Source organism: Mytilus californianus, unplaced genomic scaffold (genome assembly GCF_021869535.1).
Source record: "Mytilus californianus isolate M0D057914Y unplaced genomic scaffold, xbMytCali1.0.p SCAF_9, whole genome shotgun sequence".
Taxonomy (NCBI): domain Eukaryota; kingdom Metazoa; phylum Mollusca; class Bivalvia; order Mytilida; family Mytilidae; genus Mytilus; species Mytilus californianus.
Window position 1 is genome coordinate 92,282,319 of NW_026262745.1, and position 25,405 is coordinate 92,307,723.

The 25,405-nt window shown below is 32.9% G+C and overlaps 1 protein-coding gene across 1 annotated transcript; it reads right to left on the reverse strand.

Annotated features, from left to right (window-relative positions):
• Window positions 1–1,616: 1,616 nt before the first annotated feature.
• LOC127714634 (2-oxo-4-hydroxy-4-carboxy-5-ureidoimidazoline decarboxylase-like) lies at window positions 1,617–15,041 on the reverse strand. The gene is made up of 3 exons (XM_052220696.1): window positions 14,981–15,041; window positions 3,824–4,008; window positions 1,617–2,389 (listed from the first exon to the last, which is right to left on the reverse strand). The coding sequence occupies exons 1-3, from the start codon at window positions 15,001–15,003 to the stop codon at window positions 2,046–2,048; spliced, it is 552 nt and encodes a 183-aa protein (XP_052076656.1). The 5' UTR covers window positions 15,004–15,041; the 3' UTR covers window positions 1,617–2,045.
• Window positions 15,042–25,405: the final 10,364 nt, after the last annotated feature.

Genomic DNA, 25,405 nt, shown 5'->3' on the forward strand with positions numbered 1-25,405 from the left:
GTTCAGTGATCAATATCAAAGTTAAGTGGGAATTTCGGTTTCTCAATGCTCTTCAACTCAATTCCTGCTGTTTTTAGCCTTCTTAACTTTTTTTATTTGAGCGTCACTGATGAGTCTTTTGTAGACAAAACTCACTTTTGGCTTACAAAATTTAAATCCTGGTATTTATGACAAGTTTCCATGGTGGTAATTAGGTCAGATATAAAAAGTCATTGATCAGTTAGTTTGGGTTATTATATATAGACCGACTATGGTTTTAACAGGTTACATGCCCCTCCGATAGTGTGCAGCTTACAAGTGTACCCTAACCTCATTTTCATCGATAATTGGTCAATGTTAAATCTTTCTGATTGGGTCTATAACTATTAAATAGGTTAACTATATTTGGTGTATAGAGATAGTACTGTGTACATGTTAATCTGACCTACCCATAATTTTCAAGGTTCACTGGTCAGCATTAAGTCTTTTATGTTTTCCGTAACTCACAGATAATTTAAGTAATACTAGTTAGTGAGCTTTGACCTTATTTTTATGGATCATTGATAATGTTAAGTTTATGATCTTAAAGACTTGCATCATAAAATTCAATCATAATCTGTGAAGCAGTGGCACATTTCAGCTTCTTCTATCTTGTTTTTTTTCTCTCTTTTTTATTTTGTGGATTATGGTACGAGAGAAGGTATGATGAGGCCACTTTTTGCCTTATGATTTCGAAAATCAAAAAGCTTTTTAAATCTACTTGGTAACATCTATCAAATGTTATAAGACATTAGTCTGAAAGATATTAACAATTATATTTATGTATTTTGTCTTGTATATATTTGCATTAAGTCTTCAAACTTCGTTGACCCAGTGGTTTAGGTAATTCACCTACTGTATCGTTAGCCTGACAACAATGAGGTTGTGAGTTCAAAACCTGTATGTGGCAGGTGCACTCGACTTCAATCTTAATTGACTAGGATTGACAGTTTTCTTGCCAAAGTTCAGTGGTTCTCTCCTGGCACTCTGACTTCCTCCACCAATAAAAACTGACCTCCACAATATAGCTAATACTGCTGAAAATGGGCTTTAATCACCAACAATTAATTTATCAAACTTCTTAAGATTTACAAATAAGCAAACATAACTGATTGCAATAAAAGTAAAATCAAAATCAAAATGGCATATTTTTACCAGGTGATTGAATCGGGCGCTTGGGAGCCTCTTGTTTTTCTTAACTTTTTAAATTTGAGTCTGATTATAAACATTTTTTTCTGAAATTTTAGACACAGATTTTATTTTAAGATGTGTGAAAAAGAAGTGGGCTTCATCTAAATTCTTTTATTTTAATTAAACCACAATATTATAATATGTAGAGACAACAACATCTGGGTTACCGCAAGGTGATAGTTTTATTGAGTCTACATGTTTCGCCACTTACGGTGGCGTCTTCAGGACAATTTAAACATAGAAAACAAATACTGAAGTACATAAAATGCGGTGCATATGGGGTTGTCTCTACATATTATATTTCCATGAGGTTTTAAGACAACCGCAGCATACTTCGGTATCCATCTTGGTTACTCTACCAGCTTTTCCGTTAGAAGGTGTTGGTTCACTCGTCACAAACCACAATATTGACAAATCAAATTTTATTTTTTAATCTTTTTATATCTCACCCTTTCCATTGATGATTGTTAAAATTAATTATCTCATTCAAAAACAAGAATGTGTCCATAGTACAAGGATGCCCCACTCGCACTATCATTTTCTATGTTCAGTGGACTGTGAAATTGGGGTAAAAACTCTTAATTTGGCATTAAAATTAGAAAGATCATATCATAGGGAACATGTGTACTAAATTTCAAGTTGATTGGACTTCCAACTTCATCAAAAACTTCCTTAACCAAAAACTTTATCCAAAAACTTTAACCTGAAGCGGGACAGAGGGACGGACGAACGGACGCACAGACCGGAAAACATAATGCCCATAAATGGGGCATAAAAAACATATTTCTCTCTCTCTCTACTTATATACACATCTTTGTCTCAATACATAATATATATCACAGCTTTGAAGAAGAGTCTACAATATCTAGCAGTCTCAGTCGACAGATCTTTTTAACTTCCTCGACCCCTGTTACTGCCTCGGTTTCTCCAGAATTATTCAATCTCCTCTCAAGCCCAGTCAAAATGGCTTCCTTCTTGTTCTCTCGAGCACATATCACAAAAGGAAAGCCAAACTTTTGTTTATATTGTTGATTTAAATCATGCATGTTTTGTTTTTCTTGGTCAGAAAGTGTATTTAGACCAGCACTTTGTTGTTCCTTAGTGGATTCATTGGTCAGTCCACCAGACATGGCCAGTCTTCCTGCCAAGTCGGGATGCAGTCTTAAAATGCCTTCTTTTCCTGAAAAAAATATTTAGAGTTAAAAACTATGATATTGTTCATCTTAAACAGCAATGAAATATCTGTCACTTAATTCTGAGAGGAAAAACATATTGGTATTAAAGCCCTTATAACCAGTTTGAAAGGAACTTATTGCTGGGATGTATGATATTGGTATCGGATTCAACCTGAAACTTGTTAATTATTGGTAATATTAATTATGTGGAAAACAAAAGGGCTTAGAATGGTGTAATTTTTAAACAACACCATTGTTCTATATTTAATAATTACATATAAAATTTAATCATTGTTTTTACGTCATGTCTGATATCAAATTTGGAACTCGCTTTTTTTATTAGTATAGATACTGAATCATTTAGCCTAAATATTTGCATTAAAAGTATGCAGCTTGTTTGGTTAGGTAACATTCCTTGTTGTTTTGTGAAACACAGTCACCTGTAGTCTTTATCTTCTACAAAACTGGATGAATATAAAAAAGAAGATGTGGTATGATTGCCAATGAGACAACTCTCCAAAAGAGACCAAATGACACAGAAATTAACAACTATAGGTCACCGTACGGCCTTCAACAATGAGCAAAGCCCATACCGCACAGTCAGCTATAAAAGGCCCCCAAAATGAGGATGAAAAACAAAACAGGAGAAAACTAATTTCATAATTTATGTACAAAAAATGAACGAAAAACAAATATGTAACACATATGCTCTTTTATAGTTTTATAATATAGTGTAAAAGAGAGGCGAAAGATACCAAAAGGACATTCAAACTCATGTCAAAAATAAACTGACAAAGCCATGGAATAAAAAGAAAAAGACCAAAAGACAAACAACAGTATACAAAACACAACATAGAAAAAAATCACTTTAATCAAAAATAATCTTTGGTTTGGGTACATTCAGGTTTAATGCTTTATTATGCTAAGGGGGATAATCAGGTATATAAGGGAGATAACCAGGTATATAAGGGAGATAATCAGGTAATTGAGGGAGATAACCAGGTAAATAAGGGAGATAATCAGGTAAATAAGGGAGATACAGTTGCAAATATTCATTTTCCTAATCTACTAACAAACAACTGTAAACTAAATATGTGAGAGTGAATAAATGTATAAACAAAATATATTTATTTGTGAGATTAACAGGAAATACATACCCCCAATAGGACTCCTGAGATTCACACATAATAACATGAGCAACACGACGGGTGCCACGTGAAGCAGGATCTGCTTACCCTTCCGGAGCACCTGAGATCACCCCCAGTTTTTGGTGGGGTTCGTGTTGCTAAGTATTTAGTTTTCTATGTTGTGTCTTGTGTACTATTATTTGTCTGTTTGTCTTTTTCTATTTTAGCCATGGCCTTGTCATTTTATTCTCGATCTATGAGTTTGAATGTCCCTCTGTTATCTTTCGCCCCTCTTTTACAGGTAATACATACCCCCAATAGGAAGTTGATCAGCAAACTGACAGAAAGACTTGTGAAGACTGTTAACGTCAGAGAATGGACGATCTCTCCATACTGCTGCAGCACACAAGGAGCAGTGCTCTATCACGTTACCAAATATAGATATGAAATCTTCATAACTCATAGAGTTCACAACTGATATAGGTTTAAGTGACATTCTGAAAATAAATAAAATTTTCGTAATTCATAGAGTTCACAGCTGTTTTAGGTTTAAACCCCGAAGTACACCGCTTTTTGATCAGTTTGGTGATGAAGAAAGTCACTGTATGGTTTCTCTTTATCTATGAATTTATGACCATATATTTGACAAGAAGAAGCTGATGACTTGCAGATGCCTAGCCTTGTTATACTTTTGTTACAAATACTTGAAATGTCATTAGGTAAAGAATGTATAATGAAGGTCAAAATATAAAGTGTTTTACAATTTTTAATGTTTCCATGTAACTTCATTTCAATTGATCATGTTGATTTGTAATCAAAATTCATGACAGGTTGTAATGCTGTGGTATAAGAAAATTCAGGAATAAGAAAGGAAATTTATAAAAGGTTTTGGAAGATAATGGACAATTTAGAGGTATGGTATACTGAGGAGTACTTGGACAGAAAGACAAATATAGGAGGTGGGGAATGGGTAGTTTATCACAGACGGGAAATTATGCCATTATGTGTTTTGGATTTAGCTAGATCCAAATATCCTTATCCTAAAGACATTCCATACATTGGACATCAGTGGGAATAATGTAACAAAAACAAATCATTATGTGTGAATATCATATGTGTTTTGATAATAAAACTTCTTTTCTCTTAAACTAAGGTCACTGTCTTTTCTCAGTTAACTGTTATCAGATGTGAAACCACAACCTGAACTGTTAGGCAATTAAATCTGTCACAAGATGACAACATACTGAAGCTGTAACAGATCATACAAATTCAGTCCGGACTGAAGATTTTCGGGGTTTAAGTGACATTCTGAAAATAAATAAAATCTTCATAACTCATACAGTTCACAACTGGTTTATTAAAGTGACATTTTGAAAATAAATAAAATATTCACATCCAATGATTCACTAAAATGCAAATCTAAAAGGAGAACAAAATAACTAAATCTTAATTACAAATATACACTTATCAAACATTGTCATGCATTCATGGAGTCGGGTGTTGCTGTCTGTCAAATATTTTTGGTATCTTCTTGTATCATTTGAATTTATGTGGTTAAAATACAATAAAGGGGACTTAACGGTGTGTCTTTGTTAAATTTACTCTAGATAGAGATAACTTTTATCATGTTTATATATATATATATATATATATAAAGAAGCCACTTTTCTTGAAAAGAATCTGATAAATTTATGCAAAATTTTAAGATACTATTTCATCTACTTTAATTTTTTATTGAGAACATCTGTATAACTTATATTTCTTTTAATATGTATCCTAATTTTTGTTTTTGTTTTTTGTACATGAACATTAATGATGTGTTAACTGTCGATACACACATATGTATGGTCTTTTTTTCCCCCTGTGAATACCACTGTCACTCTAATATAATTATAGTCAATTTAACTATTGTCAGTTTATTGTCTCAATACTGTATGCCATAACCATTTTATGTAAATGTGTTTGTGCTAATAAATATTGTCTATTGTCTATTTAAACAAGAGTGCACACACTGAAATGTCTCACCTGCTTTACTGACCATTGAATCTATGTTGAAAGTCTTAAAGATAAAAGTTTTACTACAAGTATGATGAACATGTGCAAGTATCACATAAACTTGATAAATAACAGATAATGAGGTCAAGGTCAGACATGAACACCTTCCAATTATTCCATCATGTCCATACACCAAATATAGCTGACCTATTGCTATAAGTATTTGAAAAACAGACCAAAACATAATAACTTGCCATTGACTAATGAACCATGAAATTTAGGTCAAGGTCATATGATACTGGCTAGACCAACATGTGTATCTTACTATCATCCTATACACCACATATAGTTGACCTATTACTTACAGTACTTGAAAAACAGACCAAAACACAAAAAAACTTAACATTGACCAATGAACCATGAAAATGAGGTCAAGGTTAGATGAAACCTGCCAGACTGTATTATTTGTTCAAGCAGTCACTGAACCATGAAAATGAGGTCAAGGACAATGGACATATGACAGAAACTACCTAACATAAGGATAAGGTATATGCATACAAGGTATGATTGAAGCATCCAGGTCTTCTACCTTCTGAAATAGAAAGCTTTATACAAATAGTTTACACTGCTGCCACAAGATAGTAATCCCTGTCTCGCATACTGCAACTTTTGTAGCAGGCAAGACAAAAGCGAGTGAGATAGTGTAGGTTAGTGACAGATGTAATGCATTGGCATTCAAAAATTTACGTTATTTTTCATCCAATAGAGTCTTTCAAACTGTAAGTTTAATATACTTTTATAGATTTTCTAATGACAAAAAACTGAAAACAAATTTTTGATAATCAATTTTAATTTAGCAATTGAAATTTACAAAATTTTAAAAGAGGTGTTTGGATCATTATGCATTTTTTAATTTATTTAAAGCTGATCATTTATGACATTGAAAATTAAGTTTAAAGTAAGAAACTGCAAAAGTAAATCACTGTGTTACTAAGTTATTCATTCATGTTATTGTGTATATGTACTAAGCCAGTAATGTCTAAACTCAATATACTTTTCTGCAGAAGTAAATTGTTTTACCATGTTTACAATATTTTGTATTTGTCATGTTATATATCATCATGATAAAGTTGAACAATGGTTGATATTTTCCAAATATTAGTAAAAATCTATATTGATAGAGTGTGCAGATGGCTTTAATGTTGATTTGGTCCAAAGTAAATCCAGCCCCAGTCGATCTTTCCTAAGTCGTTCCAGTCCAAGTCAATTCAGCCAACATTTAAAGTTGATTTGGCCCAAATATAAATAAAGAGCTGCGCCATGAGTGCATGATACGGCCATAGCTTTTTCAAAGAATAAAAAGTAAAATAACAAAAATACCGAACTCCGAGGAAAATTCAAATTGGAAAGTCTGTATTCAACATGTTCAAATGGCAAAATCAAAAGTTCATACACATAAAATGAAATGTTAGGAATGTATAACAACTGTCATATTCCTGACTTGGTACAGGCATTTTTTTATGTAGAAAATGGTGGATTAAACCTGGTTTTATAGCTAGCTAAACCTCTCACTTGTATGAGAGTTGCATAAAATTCCATTATATTGACAACGATGTGTGAACAAAACAAACAGACATAATAGGTAAAAATGTCAAAAATGAGGCTTGTATAGGATATATTGGGATACGGGATATTTGCCATTTTAATTTTAGAGATATGGGATATTTGTCCTAAAAATAAATGGGATATGGGATATTGGTGCATTTTTAGGGATATTGAATTTTGAAAATGAAAAATGAAAAAAAAATGTGAAAATTAAAAGTTAAGTACAGAAATATTTACATCTCACTTGATAAAATTGCCAAAAAATATTTACTAGAAAAAGTTATTTAAGTGCTTTGTTGATTTTCATTGAGTTTTGTTATCATAAAACAACCACGCAGCCCAAATAGCATGATAGGATCCAACACGTACTATTGATCACTATTTTAGTGTTTCATCAGTTAAAGCTTGGGATTAGAGGCTCTGGCTTATTATATTTTAATTCTTCATCAATAGGTCTAGTTATTATGACAGATCTGCCATCATCAGGGGTCCAACTGTCAGTTTTATGTTAAAGTCTTCAACTTTGATCGACTAAGCATATCTCCAACACTTTTATGTTTGCTATACGCAACTATTGGTCCATCATTGAATATTTATACACAATCTTCGTCAAACTGTAATAAATGCCTGTTTCTTTGTTTTACGTATATATATATATATGGGTTATATTTAGTTATCAAAACTAATAGAATATTTTCTTTTTCCTTCGATTTATTTTGCTGTAATAATTCAATACGGTCAATTGATAAAGCATCAGCAATACTATCATCCATTTCGACGTTATCATAACCCCTATCTAATAATTTCACTTAGAAATTAGTTAGATTGTTTATTAAATTGTTATGGTCATTTGTGTTTCTAATTTGCCGTATTGCTTCACCTTTAATAAATCCTCGGAATACATGCTGTGAGTGACAGCTATTTCTATGCAGATAGAGATAAGAATTTGTTTCTTTAAAATGTATTTCAAGGTCAAGAATGCCATGTGTTGTAAATCTTTGACCTTTTATTACATGAACATCTAAGAACGACATTTTGTCGTTTGAGATTTCATAGGTGGACTTCAATAAGGGGTTATAATTATTTTCTAGATGAAAAGAATCTGCAATTTCATCTGATGTTCCATCAAATATTATGAATCCATCGTCCCTATATTTTTAACCTATAATATAAAATTAAACAGACCTAGAAAAATCCTATTGCAAGAGTTTGCTATCTATTTATATCTATATTTATGTTTATAAATTGCTTGTATGACCGTCGGCAGTTTCGGAGGTCAACTGGATAATTAATTAGATGGCGTCTAGACTAAAATACACAGGAAACGATGAAACATATTATCGAGCCCATGCCTTGTAAATTGTTTATTTTATACTTTTTATAATTTGGATATATATATGTTTTAGTATGCTATAAATCAAATATGAGAATTTGAGTCAAATCGATGAACATAAATTTGACAACCAATGCCCCTTTAAATAAATCTAATTGGCAGTAATGTTGAGTATTTAGTTGTCTTGTGACTTCTGTTATGTAGTCTAGTCTGTCTGAAATAACACAATTTGAATTGTTATCTGCCTTTTTTATTACTATTGTTTCATCATTTTTCAAATTGCGTACTTGCTATTCTTTCGCCCTTAGGGAGCTACCATTTGATTTTTATGGGGGGGCTAGGATGAAAAATTTTGTCCTGCCTTTTTATTTTTCCCTCTATTTGGTCCTGCCTTTTTATTTTTCACTATATTCGGTCCTGCCTTTTTTTTTTAGTTTATCCTGATTTTTTTTTTAAAAAAATTGTCATCCTGCTTTTTTTTTTGCAAATAATCTCATCCTGCCTTTTTTTTTACTCAAAACTCCTGTCCTGCCTATTTTTTTCAAATTTCATCCTAGCCCCCCCATAAAAATCAAATGGTAGCTCCCTTAGTAAGATTGTTTTTTTTATTTATTAGAAAAGATAATTCAAGCTTTGTTAAATCGATATAATTTTTATATGGCACGTAGAAGCAGGTTTATATCCTGTATTGCTATGAAATGGATGAAGGTCATTTTTGTCAAGCCTTCGACTTTTGTCGAAAAAGCGAGACATAGCGATCCTACATTCCATCGTCGGCGTTGTCATCGTAGGCTGCGGCGTCCACAAATATTCACTCTGTGGTTAAAGTTTTTGAAATTTTAATAACTTTCTTAAACTATCCTGGGTTTCTACCAAACTTGGACAGAAGCTTGTTTATGATCATAAGATAGTATCCAGAAGTTGATTTAGTAAAAAAAAAAATCAATATTTTCTGTATTTTACTTAATGAATTTTGAGGATTATGTAAAATGTGAAGAGTCAAAAATTAATTTTATGGTTCAATAAATTCAAAATAAATAATAGTCATTCATTATAAATAAATTTCTATCAAAAATAAGGCTCAAAGAGCTTTTTATATTATTTATATTAACAATAACAACGTACACACATGTTGGCGTATGAATACACAACGTCAGAGTGGGCGTGTCGCCATAAAAATTGACAACATTGAAAATAAAGGTAATATTTTTAACCAATCAGAAGACAGTACATACACCAAATTTATTTATTTATAAATGGACTTAGTTTTTCAGCCTGGAAATATAACATTCACTCTGTGGTTAAAGTTTTTAAAACATTTATTAGATTTAAAATTTTAATAACTTTCTTAAACTATCCTGGATTTGTACCAAAAGCTATATAGTATCTAAAATTTTGTACCTGTTTTCTGTATTTTACTTATAAATGGACTTAGTTTTTCTTCCAGTTAACATTACATACAGTCTGCAGTTAAAGTCTTTAAAACATTTATTAGATTCATAAACTATCCTGGATTTTTACCAAACTTGGACAGATTCTGAAGCTTCTTACAATCAAAAGATAGTATCGAGAGGAATATTTTTATTAAATTTTTTCCTCATTTTTGTTGAGCCTGCGATTAACAGCAAAAGTAGGCGAGACACTGGGTTCCGCGGAACCCTTACAATTTTTTTTCTTCATGACTGAACATATATCGACATCGCAGTTGTCTAGCAAATTCACTGTAGTCTTTTAGTATAGACATTTTTGTATTTTTGCTTGATGGCATTGGTATAAATTTCAAGCCTTTCGCCAACAGGATATATTCCTGATTTGATAATTTGCGTTTTAATAGATTAACTACATGCTTTTTTGCATGTGCAGCTCTTTCCTGCATATAATATTCATTCCGTTCTTTTTTTTATTGTAGAATTGGATTTTTTGCTTTTTAGCATTTCTATTAAAACGACGTGTCATCTGTGAGTTCACATTGGGTGATTCTCTTAGCTACGTCCCTTTGATGAGCTCACATTTGGTGGCTCACGCTTATCTCTACAGTAACTTTTTATTTGTTACAAACGCTTAGTTATATATTGGTTATTCCAGAGACATGTAGATTAAAATTTAAAGGTCTCTGGATAATTCTGAATGATTAACTTTTCTCTGTGAAAAAGTCCACATCCTTGACATCCATATACAACAACGCACAACATGTATTTACGAATGTTGTATACAAAAATGGGTTTGGGAATGAATTAATGATTTTTTGGGATATTTCAAAATAGTTTTAGGGATACAGGATATTTGTAAAAATAAATTATTGGGATATTAGGGATAAACATTAAAGGGATATGGGAAATTGGGACAAAAACTTAATGGGATATGGGATATTGATACCCCCCTAAACAAGCCTCAAAAATAGGGGTACAGCAGTCAATATTGTGTTATAATCTTAATCACTATAAAACAAACAAATATGTAACAAAGAAACACAAAAAGGCATTTAGACAAAGCACATTAGCAAAAATGAAAGACAAGAATACAAAAATTTACCATAGCACAATAACACAATGGCGGGATGTATAAGTACAAATAAAGTTCCACAATGTCATATCAGAAATTTAGAAAAAAAACTAAAAGGATGTTATTTTAATTGATTTAAACCAATCACCAAAGATTCAATTGTACGAAACTGGAAAATCACCCCTTTTTAATGAATAAATCCCAATAACTCGTAAACGTAAAATCTAAAATTCATAAAAAATCGAAAGGGAGCTCACATCAATAGATATAAACAATTCACCAAAGTTTCTTGCAAATTGGTGAAAGTGTTTTTGAGTTATTGTCTGAAAACTGGAAAATCCCCCTTTTTTAATGAATAAAACCCAATAACTTGGAAAAGTAAAATCTAAAATGTATAAAAATCAAAAGGGAGCTCACTTCAATACATATAAACAATTCACCAAAGTTTCTTGCAAATTGATTGAAGTGTTTTTTAGTTATTGTCTGACATGTTGACGACGGACAATGGTATACCATAATACATCCCATTAAGAGGCGTATAAAAAATATTTACAAAGATAAAATTTATATGGCCCGAGAACACAGTTATTTCGTAGTGCATTTCTTTTAGACAATAAATGGAAATTAAAAAAATCCCACCTGTGCTTTCTCAACAATATTTTTACAGTGTGGTGTACTACTTTCGGGACAAATTATATATATCTAACAATAGAAAACTTTATCAGCTCTAACTCAAAATATGGACAATTTATGTTAAAGGGTCTTGAATTCTTTTGACAGCTTCCGAAAAAAACTAATTTTTAACCTTTTTTAGCTGGACCAGATCACTACTTTACATGTACTTTAAAACTCATGACCCAAATTTTTTTACAGTGTAGTTTCATCCCCCTACTTGCTATTTGAGGCATAAAACATGAGGAAATAAATTTGGAAAGGGTATAAAAAAATGGCAAGTAACACACTGTCCATACTAGGGACTATATTTGTAGACAACAAAAATCAAGGGACGATAACTGTGTTCCAGGATCTAATATGTTTTTACATGTAGTTCATAACTATTAATGAATTTTATGAACAATATATGAGCTGCTTTTGATAGAAATCGACCTTATGTAAATGAATATTATATAAATATATATGAACTTCTGTTAAATCATTTCGGGTTGCAAAAATCTCTATGCAAAGGCTGTAACTGTTTGAAAAGTGAGTTGACATAAGAACCTTACAATACAGACCCAAATCAATCTTTATTTCGTATATAATTGTCCAAAAATCAATCAAAGTTTTCTACACGTACATGTGTAGGTGCACTTGCATAAGATCGATTTCTATCCGACGCCGCTCATATATTAAAGGGGTCGGAATGACCTTTATTGTCAAGTCAATCACAAGCCCCTTTTCTGTCAACTAAATGAACTTAATCTTATATCGTCATTTGTCAAATCACACTAAATTGAGCTAATGTTTTGAGTCAAACAAAGAAAAATGCTTATTATTAATGGTATTTTAATAAAACAAAAATACTGTAATTAGTGATGAACATGGGTAAATCCCTTTTGGGATTCTGAGTTGAGAACAATTTTCTGAATCACTAAATTGAATAAAAAATATTTACTTTGATTCAGCATGTTCAGAATCTCAAAAGGGATAAGTGATGTTGGTAGTTGGTGAACAGTTGCTCTAATGGTCCTTGTAATAGTTTTTTGACAATTTGCAGACAATAGGTAAGTCCTCAAATTGTCCAAAAAATATTATATGATAAGGACCATTTATGAGCTACCTTTCAGTAGCAATGATTTTGGGTGTCCCATGTAATATCCTATCCTCTTGTTTAAAGATTTTACCAAGCTGTAAATGAGCTGTTCATGGTCATGTTCCCTCCCCTGACTCACTGTCAGACTATATGATGTATGAATTAACATTATATGTAATAGTCAATTATTATTCTATCCATCTTGTATAGGGAAGGATTTCTATAGACTGAGCCTTTATCCAATCCCTTTGTTTGAATATATTTAAACAATAAAATCTTTGAATTGATTTGATAAAGTCAGACCACTATAAAACACAGTTGTTCATTAGAAATTCACTAAATACTAACGACTACTAAATAGAGTTTAATGGCGACTAACCTTGCGGGTATTGGGCCAGATTTCCTTATTATATAAAAATATATTTAAATAAAAAAATTTTAATTTAGGATTAATTAGGGATTAACCTGTGTTTTATATTCATATTATAGTATATTGTGAGTTTTTTCCCAACTTTATTTATATCTTAACTTTTATGTTTATGTAATATTCTTATTTATCTTGTTTTTACTATATATAGAGAAAAAAAATGTATATGTGTGTGCTGTGTGCTTATTGTTCCTTTGTTTGTTACTTAACCTATTTTGTTTATAGGCAGTGTCTGCGCGACCCCCCATGCGGGGACACGTAGCCAAATTGGCATCCATAGGCTATGTGTACCTGCTTCCGGTTTTACAATTGAATAACATTGGATTGGGAATAAAACGTGAAATAAATGCGGAAATTATCGCAATTAGTAAATAAATTGATTACTCACAGATATGAGAAAGGCAGTGTCTGCGCGACCCTGCATGTGGAGACACATAGCCAAATTGGCATCCGTAGGCTACATGTACCAGCTTCCGGTTTTATAATTGAATAACATTGGATTGGGAATAAAGCGTGAGATAAATGTGGAAATTATCGCAATTAGTAAATAAATTGATTACTCAGAGATATGAGAAACGTCCCTGGTTAGTTTTTAAATATGTTTCCTTTAATTATTAACTATATACTTATTGATATAATGGAATTTATGATAGAAAAGTTAAAATGATAATCAAATTAAAAAGCATTACAACATTTTTTGTACAAAGAAGTGAGAAAAACTAAACAAAATAAGTTTAAATTCTTAAAATAAATATATAAATAAAATAGATTATCTATACACATATATATACCACATAACTAATTCAAATTAATTTATTCTTCATACATAGCATTGTTCATTTTAACCTTTGATATGTAAACACCTGAAGTGGTTTATTATATTTCAGGTGCAACCATGGCAACAGTAGTAGTAAGATGCATCCGGAGCTTTGACGGGATGTATAATTATCAAATGCATCTGTTTTAAAAATAAAGATCAAATTCAATATGTATATATTTTTTTATACACATGGAATTTTATCTTATTATACTTGCTTCTTAAATTTTTGTATAAACTCAAGCTTTATGTTTAAAATTTTGGATTCTGTTTTGCATTTTACTAGAAAAAAAATTTTCACACTCGTTTTTACAAGCTTTTTTTTCAAATTCGGTATAATTTTATTCTTCTAAAATGTGCATTTACATTTAATTTCTAATTTTATCATGTTTTAATTTATTCCTTTAATGTGCATCTAATCTGCAATGTTTATTTTGAAATTTTAACTAATAAATAAATTAAAGAATACTATTTGTCATTATTTACACTGAATTCACAAAATTCACAAATTACCGATAATTTCTGTGTATATTTCACCTTATATTCCGATCTGATGACATTTAATTATAAAACCAGATGCTGGTACGCGTAGCCTACAAATGCCAATTTGGCTACTCGCCTTGTTTATATAGTTTAAATAAGTGGTAATTTGGCATGCTAGTCCACATAATGATAATTATGACGTCTTGAAAGGCTTTTTTAATATTTTTCTGTGACACCTTCCTACGACTACAGAGACATGCCTAGTCCAAATAATTATGACGTCTCGCAAGGCTATTTTTTGGCTATGACGCATTCCTGCACAGGAAGGCGTCAAAGCAAAAACAAATAAAATAGCCTTGCAAGACGTTGGACTACAAGTGCCTGTGATCAGACATGTCCGGATGTCAGAAGACTGGGTCAGTGGAGATATGGATTTTTTCATCTTTCTAGTGCATTAGTGAGATTCCCATCTTGTCAGACGCATTTTACTGATTGATTTTGAACCGAATTTCATGTACTGTTAGACATTCTAACATATTTTATGTTTTTGTCACCTTGGCTTCTTGTTTCGTATCATTTGTCATGTTTGGTCATACGATATACCAATACTAAAACCCTGATCATAACGGAAGTGCTATCAAGTAATTTCCGGATTTCTTCTATCATCTTCAGTGTCACACATGCTTTTAATAATTGGATCACAGACAGTGGCGGATTCAAAAAGGGTGGGGAGGGGGTAGGGAGGGGGGGGGGGGGGGGGGGGGGGGCAAATATGTCATTTTTGTAGCACTAAATCGTCCAAAATTATTTCTTCTGTTTTATGAAATCACGCCCCCTTTCAAAAATACTGAATCCGCCCCTGTCAATGAATTAGTCAGTCACCACTGAATCAATGTGCTCAGGGACTTTCTATACTAAGACTGTCCCTGATGTGCTGCATGCATGGTTTATTCTAACCCGACTAATCCAGTCGTTATATTCCGACTCACTATCGATCGCTACATTAGGTTACAATGAAGTAATTATTTACATAGGCGACAATGGTAGCCTTTTTTGGTCCTGCGTTTTCACTATCAAAGATCCATAGAAAAAAATGTCGAATTCTGAATTATCAACACCTTTGGGTGTAATTGAAACTGCAAAACACATATGGTGCCGCAGCTTTTCTGATAGAAAAAAATGCATTTTTTAAGGGTACTCAACGGTTCCGGAATTTTCGAAATAGTATAAATGAAGAACACCCCTTGCTAAATTTGGCACAGAAAATGTTGCTCATCACAGAGAGTTTTCTCTAAATTTCTCGCTATTTCTACACCTATGGCCAACACTCATTTCTCACTATTTCAATTTTGATTTCTAATTACAAGGACAGCAGAAAATAAATTTACTTCTACCTATTATCTTGGATGTAAAATCTAGGTGGCGCCAGTCATCTTTATTTACTTCCTTTTAACCATTAACGCCTGCATGCATTCACCTATAAAATCCTTCAACCGGAAGTTTGAATAACGCTATGAATTGTGGGTATAGAATTAATCAAATTTGGCGCAAAAAAAAGGCGGAGCGAAAAGAATATTTACTCACATGATCAATGGAGCATTCAGACACGTGTTGTGTACATTGTATACGCATGTTTTCAATGTAGAAAATCTTAAAGAGGAACGAAGAAGAAGTGTAGGAAAACAACATAAAGACGTTGATCTCATTAAAACATTAGCCCTCTGTTACGAAGTAGACGAGGTGAAGCTCAGGAATGCAATCGGATATGATGACACAAGTTTTTTCGTTTGCAGTCAGTGTTTTAACAGTTTGAAAGCCACTTATGTGAGTTTAAACAAATGTAGAAACTTATGTGAAAAATTAAAAACATCCACATCAACAAGTTTTATCAATCTGAGAACAAATTTTTCGGTCAGTAGAGAAGAATGTGATGCTGATGATCAGATACATGTAGATACAGAACCACCACTTCCATCTCTAACCCCAGCTTTAGCATGTTTAGGTTCAACAGCAAGGAAGAGGCAACGAAATATTTTCACTCCATCAAAGTCTGGGTGTACACCAAAAGCAAAAAGAAAAGCATCAACAAAGACCCCAAAGAAGAATAGGAGGAGGCTCCAGTTTACATCTACATGCAAACCTCAAGATGAGAAACCAACACCACAAGTTACACAGTCACCTGGTCCTAAAGTTAAGGTAAGACTCCTGAATAAAATAATCCAATATTGTATTTGTTAATCCATAGATATAAGAAGATGTGGTATGAGTGCCAATGAGACAACTCTCCATCCATGTATATTATATATATAATAGTATCTTTTTTCGGTTTCTAGACATGGGTTGTCTCTCCCTAAAATAACATGAACAAAGGTGCTGGTGCATGCTATGCTGTTGAAGATCATGTTTTTCTGTTGAATGATTTTAAGCATACCTGTTAAATATATAAAAATAAGATGTGTAATGATTTCCATGGAGACAAATCTCCGCCAGAGACCAATGGACGTAGAAGTTTTAAAGAAGACCTTACGAAAAGGCATAACCAATGAATTCACCTTGAAATGAAGTCTATATTGTTTCTGATATAATGTAGAATTATGTACCCAAAAAGGATTCTAGACCCTGACCGCCTGACCTGTGTGAAACATAATTGTCTAGGATACTACCAAACAGGGTTAAAAGTTTTGAACAAAAACTATGAGATTCAAGATTAATATTTTAATTTAAATACCCTGTGCATTATGCCTCCAGGGTACATCTTTCATAATTTATATATATACACATATACATTTACAAACACTTCAAACTCACAAAAACTTGTACATTAACAGGTCATCACTTTTTTTACACATAAAATACCTTTTATCAACCCAGACTTTTATTTCATGAAAATAAAACTGAAAATTGTAAAATAAAAGCATATGCTTTTTTATTGCTATTAATAATAATCATTTCAAAAATTTTCCTTCATAAAATATGTCAATTTTACATTTTACTAAATAAAAACAGATATTAGCTATAGCTATATACATGTATAGGTTTCTAGTAAGGTTTATTGCCATATTGGGAAGGTTGAAGACTATATCTTGCAAATGACAATTAAAACTATTAATTATAGCCAGTAATAGACAACTTATTCTGATTGCTGTACAGTTCAAAAGTACATGTACAAAAATAATGAAAACAAAGATGTTATGATACTGCATAAAACCACATTGACATAAATGTACATTTTTGTACATACACAGTTCAATTTATCAACATACTTCCTCAATGAGCAAGAAAATTTCTTTTAGTTCATTGTTCAGCAGCCCTAGGTCAATAATGTCATCTTCACATAACAGATATTTACAATTTGTCACAATACATTCAATTAATGAAGCATCAAAGGCGTTAACATCTTCACTATTTTCTTCAATGAGACATTCTTGGAAGTCCATCAAGTTTGCTTTTAACAGTTTCAATTTACATTCATCAAGATTTCTTACTGAATTGTCATATACATCAGACGGGGGCATCTCAGATGCAAAGTCCATAATGCACTCTAGGGGAACACAACCTCCACATTTGCACGAATTGAAACATACACAGCAACAACGACACAAGTCTGAGTTTGGTTTGTCAGTAGAATCAGAATCAGAGCAAGTGTCAAGCTTAAAATGACTGTTCATCGCATGTCGCAAACAAGATGTGGATTTGCAGAAATCTCTCATTTCAGGACTGGATCTGTCTTTGGCAATATCATGCCCTGTAAAATAAACTATGGACTGACTCTGGCGACCATCTCTTCCTGCACGTCCACACTCCTGGGCAAACTGTTCAAGGCCACGTGGGGCTCCCCAGTGAACCACATAGTCTATATCTGGGATGTCAACTCCCATACCAAACGCCACAGTTACAAAAACTAATCTGAGTTTACTGTTGTTTTTGGGAAATTCCTCTCAAACATGGTCTTTGTTTAATTTTGCAGTTGATCTGTGGTACATCGCAACAAGTCTTTCAGTTATATTATCACACTGATTAATGTTCATGCTGAAATGTTCGTACAAATTTGCACATGTGGCAATATTTCGGCAATACACAACCGTTTTCTTTGCATTAAACTTGTTCTTTACAATATCATCTAATAACCATTGCAGTTCAATGAAATTGTTTCTAGATTTCTTAACTGTGTACATGATGTTTTGTCTGTCTGGTAATTGATATACTGTGGTTACTTCTTTTTCAATCATGTCCAACTTTTTTAATATCTGTGTTCTGATGCTTTTGGTGGCTGTTGCTGTTAATGCAACAAATGTCACATCATCTGGACAAATAGAGCGAAGTTCTCCTAATCTGCTGTACTCCTGACGAAATTCACCACCCCTAAAAAATAAAGCATACATTAGCATACAGTTTAATTCAGTATATTGCGTGGTACATGTATACACTACAATAAGAACAGCAAAAAAAAAGTAATTAATCAGCTATTTGATTAGCAAATATTCCATTTCTTTAGAAAACTTGATCTTCACATATTAAGTTTAAAAGCACTTGTCTAACTGTCTAATGTTAAGAGTTGTTGTAATAATTAATTATGTCAATCAATTGTAACTGATTTGGGAAATAAAAATGTTCTATTCTTTATTTTATTCTGTTGTTTGATTTTCTGTGACTGTCAGACTTGTATCCCCATGTCTCCTTTTATTCTTAATAAATATATTTAACATTTATTCCAGGTTTTAAATGTGACTGTCAAGTTAAATTTGTATGTTCCTAAACAAAACACTTACAAAAATACTCAAACCAACACACACAATCAATTTTGATATAAATAGTGAGGTCCAACTTTCAAATGATACCATTATTAAGTTAGTTTTTGAAAAGATGTAATAATTACTTCTCTTTTAAACTGATATCATAACATACAAAACAATACATACCATTCAGTAATACAATGGGCTTCATCAATAACTACAGCTTTCAAGTTGTCACGAAATACACCACTTGTGAAGCACATTCTCCACATACCAGGGGTCAGTGCAGCTTCAGGAGAGGAAAAAACAATTCCAAAGTCACCCTTCAGAATCTGTGTTGCAACACTTTTATCAGACTGACACTCTCCGACAATCGTCGCATCAATTCCGATTTCTGACATCTTTGCAACCTGGTCTAACATCAAGGATTGCAATGGTGATATTACTAAAATCGTTCCCATCATGTTGTTAAGAAGTCCGTATATCTCTGGCAAGTGAGAGTATATTTTGGTCTTTCCATAGCCTGTCGGAAGAACAATAAAGGTGTGCTTTCCATTTACAATCGAATTTATAGCTTCTATCTGCTTTTCTTTGAATTCAAATGAATATTTTGTCTCGATAACCTGAAGCGCGTTGTTTACATTCATCTTGTTTAAATCTAATTCCGGTAGCCCAATTGCGCAGACTCAAATTGAAGCCTCCTGATTGGTCACCTGATTCACAGGGCAGATGAAGGATTTTTAGCGTATAGTGCGTTCAAGCCCTCGAGAGGACACTGACCGATAGAGGGCGCTGAATCATTCGAGTTAGGTTTATTCACACAGACAGAGACATATAATAGTCTCTGACATCTCTGACATAGTTTATATTATTAATTTAATTAAAGGCACTGGCTACTACTACGCGCAAACAGTAATAAATGATAAGAAATAATTATTGTTACTTCCGAGACTATTCTGACCCATCTATGTCTAGATCTACTTTTAGCATTATATAATATGCTTAGCGACCTTGGCAGATGGTCATCAGTAACATATATCGAAATTTCAGGACATCAATTATATGTACATTTGCTGCTATTTTTTTTCTTTCTGATGAGTATTCTATTGACTAAACTTTGTTTTTATAAAACTTTTTAAACATTTGGCTGGGAGTGGCCCAATTTACGAATTAGACAAACAATTAAAATGTGATATGTGATTTCTCCCCCCCCCCCAAACATTTGTAAAGGCGGCATATAAACATAATATTTCGCTAGTCAGTTTGCATGGTTTTGTTCAATTTCGTCAAAATAAGATAACAACATCGCTGAAGTATTATTGGCTTGCAAGTCAATGACCTATTTCAGTTCCTTTAATTTGGCCTTCATTGGAGATGGGTTCAGCATGTGGTTCATTCAGTGAAACAAGTGAGACACCAGGAATAACCATTTCGTTTACGGGTCCAGCTCACAAAATATCATTTTTATACAGGAAAAACGAAGATATACATATATTTTAATCTATATTATTAATTCTAGCATGCCAAGCTCTATGCTCATTTTGACATGAGTAGGCATTATATTTGTCTAACACTCAGTGTACTTATGATATTGACAAATATAATTCCTACCCATGATAAAATGAGCATAGAGCAAGGCATGAAATAATTATTTCTTAAACCAAACAGACCAAGAAAAATCTTCATTATGCGCATGTTTTTAGTATGTTATAACTGTACCCTTGAAAGTATTTTTTTCATATAGGATAGAATCTACTTAAAATATGGCTAGATCAACATTGGGTCAGCCTTCCTCTGCGTATTGTGATGAGCGATTCCGTAGAGGCGTTCAAAGCAGCTCAGCTCAAACGGCCTACGCCTACAGTCAGTAAATCTATCATGTGCAAATAGTTTTATCATAATTTTAAAAATAAATAAAATAAAAATGTGCACTATATGAATAATTGTACCAGGGGATTTCCTCCAGCAATAGACATAGACACGAGTGCTAAAAATATAACACAGGGGGTAAACTACAGTTTTGACTGAAATCTCTAAAACTACATTTAGGGCAAAACTGAGGATAAAAGGATCTGCAGGTCAGGGTCCATTTCTTTTGGAATTTTCAGAAAAAAAATTAATAAACAACCCATCTCGGAGTTATTGCTCTTGAAATGTATTTTTTTTTTAATTTCGCAGTTTTAAAAAGTAAGATAACAAAAATACCAAAAGTGTTGAATATCTAAACTAAAGTGGATAGAGAGAAACTTTAAAAAGCAAAATAGGATCCACAAGTAGGTCAACATTGTCGAATTGTGAGAATCCTTATAGAGTTTACTGCGATCAAAACACTATTTCTTCCTCACAATAATAATTTCTGTAATATTCACAATTATTCGAAAAGTTAAATAGATAGGTAAAAACTGTCTACCGTAAAATAATCATTAAGAAGAGACCTACAATTCCCAGGGAAACCTGAGAAAGCTAGCTACTATTCTCCCTCTTCCAACAGATCAGCCAGCCTAACATGTAAAATATGCAAACTAATGAGAGTCAACTAAGAAAAGAAAAGCGAAAGATTCAAGAGGGACATTCAAACTCATAAGTCGTAAATAAACTGTCAACGCCATGCTAAAAAAGAAAAAGACCAACAGGCAACCAATAGTACACAAAACACAACATAGAAAACTAAAGACTGAGAAACACGAACCCCACCAAAACTGGGGTTGATCTCAGGTGCTCCGGAAGGGTAAGCAGATCCTGCTCTACATGTGGCACCCGTCATGTTATTCATGTTAGAACAAACCCGGTAACAAGTCTAATTTGGTTTGACACATTCGGGAAAAGTGGAGGGGTTTGTAGTTACGACATGAGGAACATATATCCGTTATCACCTGTGAAACGGACATTACATAACAGTCAACCAACTCGTGATGGCGTCCGTAAAACTTACGAATGGATAATATCAACTTCACCACTTGGAAATCTTGGTTTAATAGCTTCCTTATGAACAGCAACCCTCCATCATGGAAATCATGATAGGAAATACAAGTCATGGAATATCAAACAAACGGGGAGATATATACTCCTTATGCAGGCGCTGCTGGACTGATGCTACATAGAAATAGAAAGTTAACAATTGGGTAGCTGAAATCATCTCTCTAATCGTAAAGTTTTGTTTTCAACCGACTCTCAAGATCAATTTCTAGATGTAAGTCAAGATCTTATTAAGGCATATATTGAAGATAAAAAGAGAAGCAAAAAATACCTAAGGGACAAGTTAAACTCATAAGTCAAAATCAAAACTGTTAAAGCCGTGACAAAAACGAAAAATGATAAAAAGACAAAGAATAGTAAACAAAATACAACATAGAAAACTAACAATTGAATAACATGAATCCCACCAAAAACCGGGGTGATCTCATGTGTTCCAGAAGGGTAAGCATGATCCGGATCCACATATGGTACCCTCCTTGTTGAGCATATAAGTACAGACCCGGTGATAAGTCTAATTCGGTAGGTCACATTCGAGGAAAAGAGATAAGGATTGTGATTACGACAATCGGAACAGATATTCCATAACGATCAATTCGTAATGGCGTCTGTAAAATTTTCGGAGTGATGATTTCATCTTTACCACTTGGAACTCTTGGTTAAATAGCTTCCGTGTGAGCGGCAACCCTCTATCAAGGAAATCATGATAGGTAATGCAAGCTCTGGAATAGCGTATCAATTGGGAGAAATATATGCAGTTGCTGCTGGAATGTTGCTACATAGAAATGTAAAATCTACAATTCTGAAGCCAAAATCATCTCTTTTGTCGCAAAGTTTAGATCTCAACCGAACCTCATTGTCGATTTCGAGATGTAAGTCAAGATAAAAGGAGATAACAGATTGATTGATGTAACCCAAGAACTGTTAAGAAAAAGTTATTCAACAATAAATACACTACTTCGATTAATTCGAATAAAAGCTGACGGTTTGGATTGGAACGAATCAATACCGGCTTGGTAAGTGGACCAAGAGAAGGTATATTATTAAATAGGCTACTCACAAGGAAACTATTAAACCAACATGTCCAAGTGGTGAAGTTGAAGTCATCCCTGCGTAAGTTTTACGGACGCCACCACGAGGTGGTTGACCGTTATGTAATATCCGTTTCACAGATGGTAACGGATATGTTCCTAATGTCGTAACTACAATTCCGTCCCCTTTTCACGAATGTGACCTTCCGAATTAGACTATTTTCCGGGTTTGTACAAACACGATCAACACGACGTGCGCCGACGGTGGTTCAGGAACTGCTTACCCTTCCGGAGCATCTGAGATCACCCCCAGTTTTTGGTGGGTTCATGTTGTTAGTTTTCTATGTTGTGTTTTGTGTACTATTGTTTGTCTTTTTCTTTTTTATTCATGGCGTTGTCAGTTTATTTTCGATTTATGAGTTTGAATGTCCATCTGGTATCTTTCGCCCCTCTTTTATATGATGGGAGGGGTTAATGATTAGGAAAAAGAAAAAAACTGGTTTTGGATCATCATTTTTCTTCCCAAATTGAACATCCTGATGTATGCATGTTTAATTTATTTCACGAAAACAGTTTGAGACAACAATTGACTTGCCACATAGGTGATCAGTACTTTTGTCCACCCTTTTAACCATATTCAAAGCTGATATAATGGATAACACCACAGACCAAAACTGCAAATTCGTAAAAATGGCACATTATGATACAAGGAGACAAGACATGACCAAGGCAATATACGTAATCGAAGATACAATGAAGGGCATGGGAAAAATATGGAGAACAAAAATCTTCCAAATCTAAAACAGTATAATAACAGTTTTCCTATTTAAGATAGACGCAGATTATATGTTGACGAGATCACTAAGATACTATATTTGACTAGGTAGTTCAAAAATAACGAACCCGACAGTAGTGGTATTCACAGATGGATCCCAGGTTATGTTAATATAACCGGTAGCGCGATAGCGAAAGATACTGCAAAGGAAGCTATATTCCTAAACGACTGATATAATGTTATGATAATGTCTGATGTTAGTGCAGTCAAGATGGAAACAAAATTGAAATTGCAAAGTAGATGGACCATCCCTAAAACTGGAAGACATCTTTTTGAACTGGTGCATATTATGGGAAAGGTTGTCTAAATTGACGCATCAAACCCCAAATAGGAAAAACATTTTCCCAATTAAGAAAAAAAGTAGACAAAATTAAAAAACTTCAAGGTAAATTCATAAAAGGGACCCCAAAAAAATATAAATTGAGGAATAAATCATGGTAACAAATGATAACCAAATCGTTTGATTTCTTTATGACTTGAAAGTAATAAAATTTCAAATGCACATGAGCTAGCAAATCATAACAACAAATCACAAACAAATTGCTTCAATTCATAAGCAAATCATAAACAAATTGTCAAGAAATTGTTTTGAAATCCTTTACAAATCAGCTTTCCTACTTCTAGCAAATCACAAACAAATTTGTTTCAAATTGTAAAAAAATCATAAACAAATTGTTATCAAGTCTTTAACAAATCAGAATGAAATTATATTCCTACTTCAAGCATTTTACAACAAATTGTTTTCAAATTATGAAGAAATTATAAACAAATTGTTATCAAATCTTTAACAAATCAGAAGCAAATCATATTCTTAACTCAAGAAAATCACAAACAAATCGTCAATAAATTGACATCAATCATCGATTCACAGATTAATTCATTTACATTTGGATCAAAAATCTGTTCTGCCCCTGAGACCCCAAAACTTTGAAGTGCAATTGTCATCATTTAACCTTATCTACTCCTCTAATTAAGGGATTACTATTTCTGGTTGCCACATGGAACAAATTGTTCCCTATGTGAAAGGTTTCTTTCACTTCTCCCGAATTTGACTCTAACGAGATTTGACAACCACATGGGCAACCACGTTTACGAGAAGGATGTCGAATAGGCTATGGGTCTTAGTCTGGGTCCAAATCTGTTAATGTAGCTTTGCCCCTACAGCTCTATACCTGGCCAGTAAACATCAGGATAATTAAAATATAACACTTGCCAGTCTGCTGACTTGGGGAAGCTAGTCTTTAATTGCATGCCTAAATCTGTTTAAACGTCTTTTACACATATTTAATTTGTCCTGACAGTACACAATTATTACGAGATCCTGAAATGCACAGTTTTCGAATTTATAAGGTTAACCACTGTGACATTTTTTAATAGTATGAATTGAATTTGAGAAATAATAAGTTA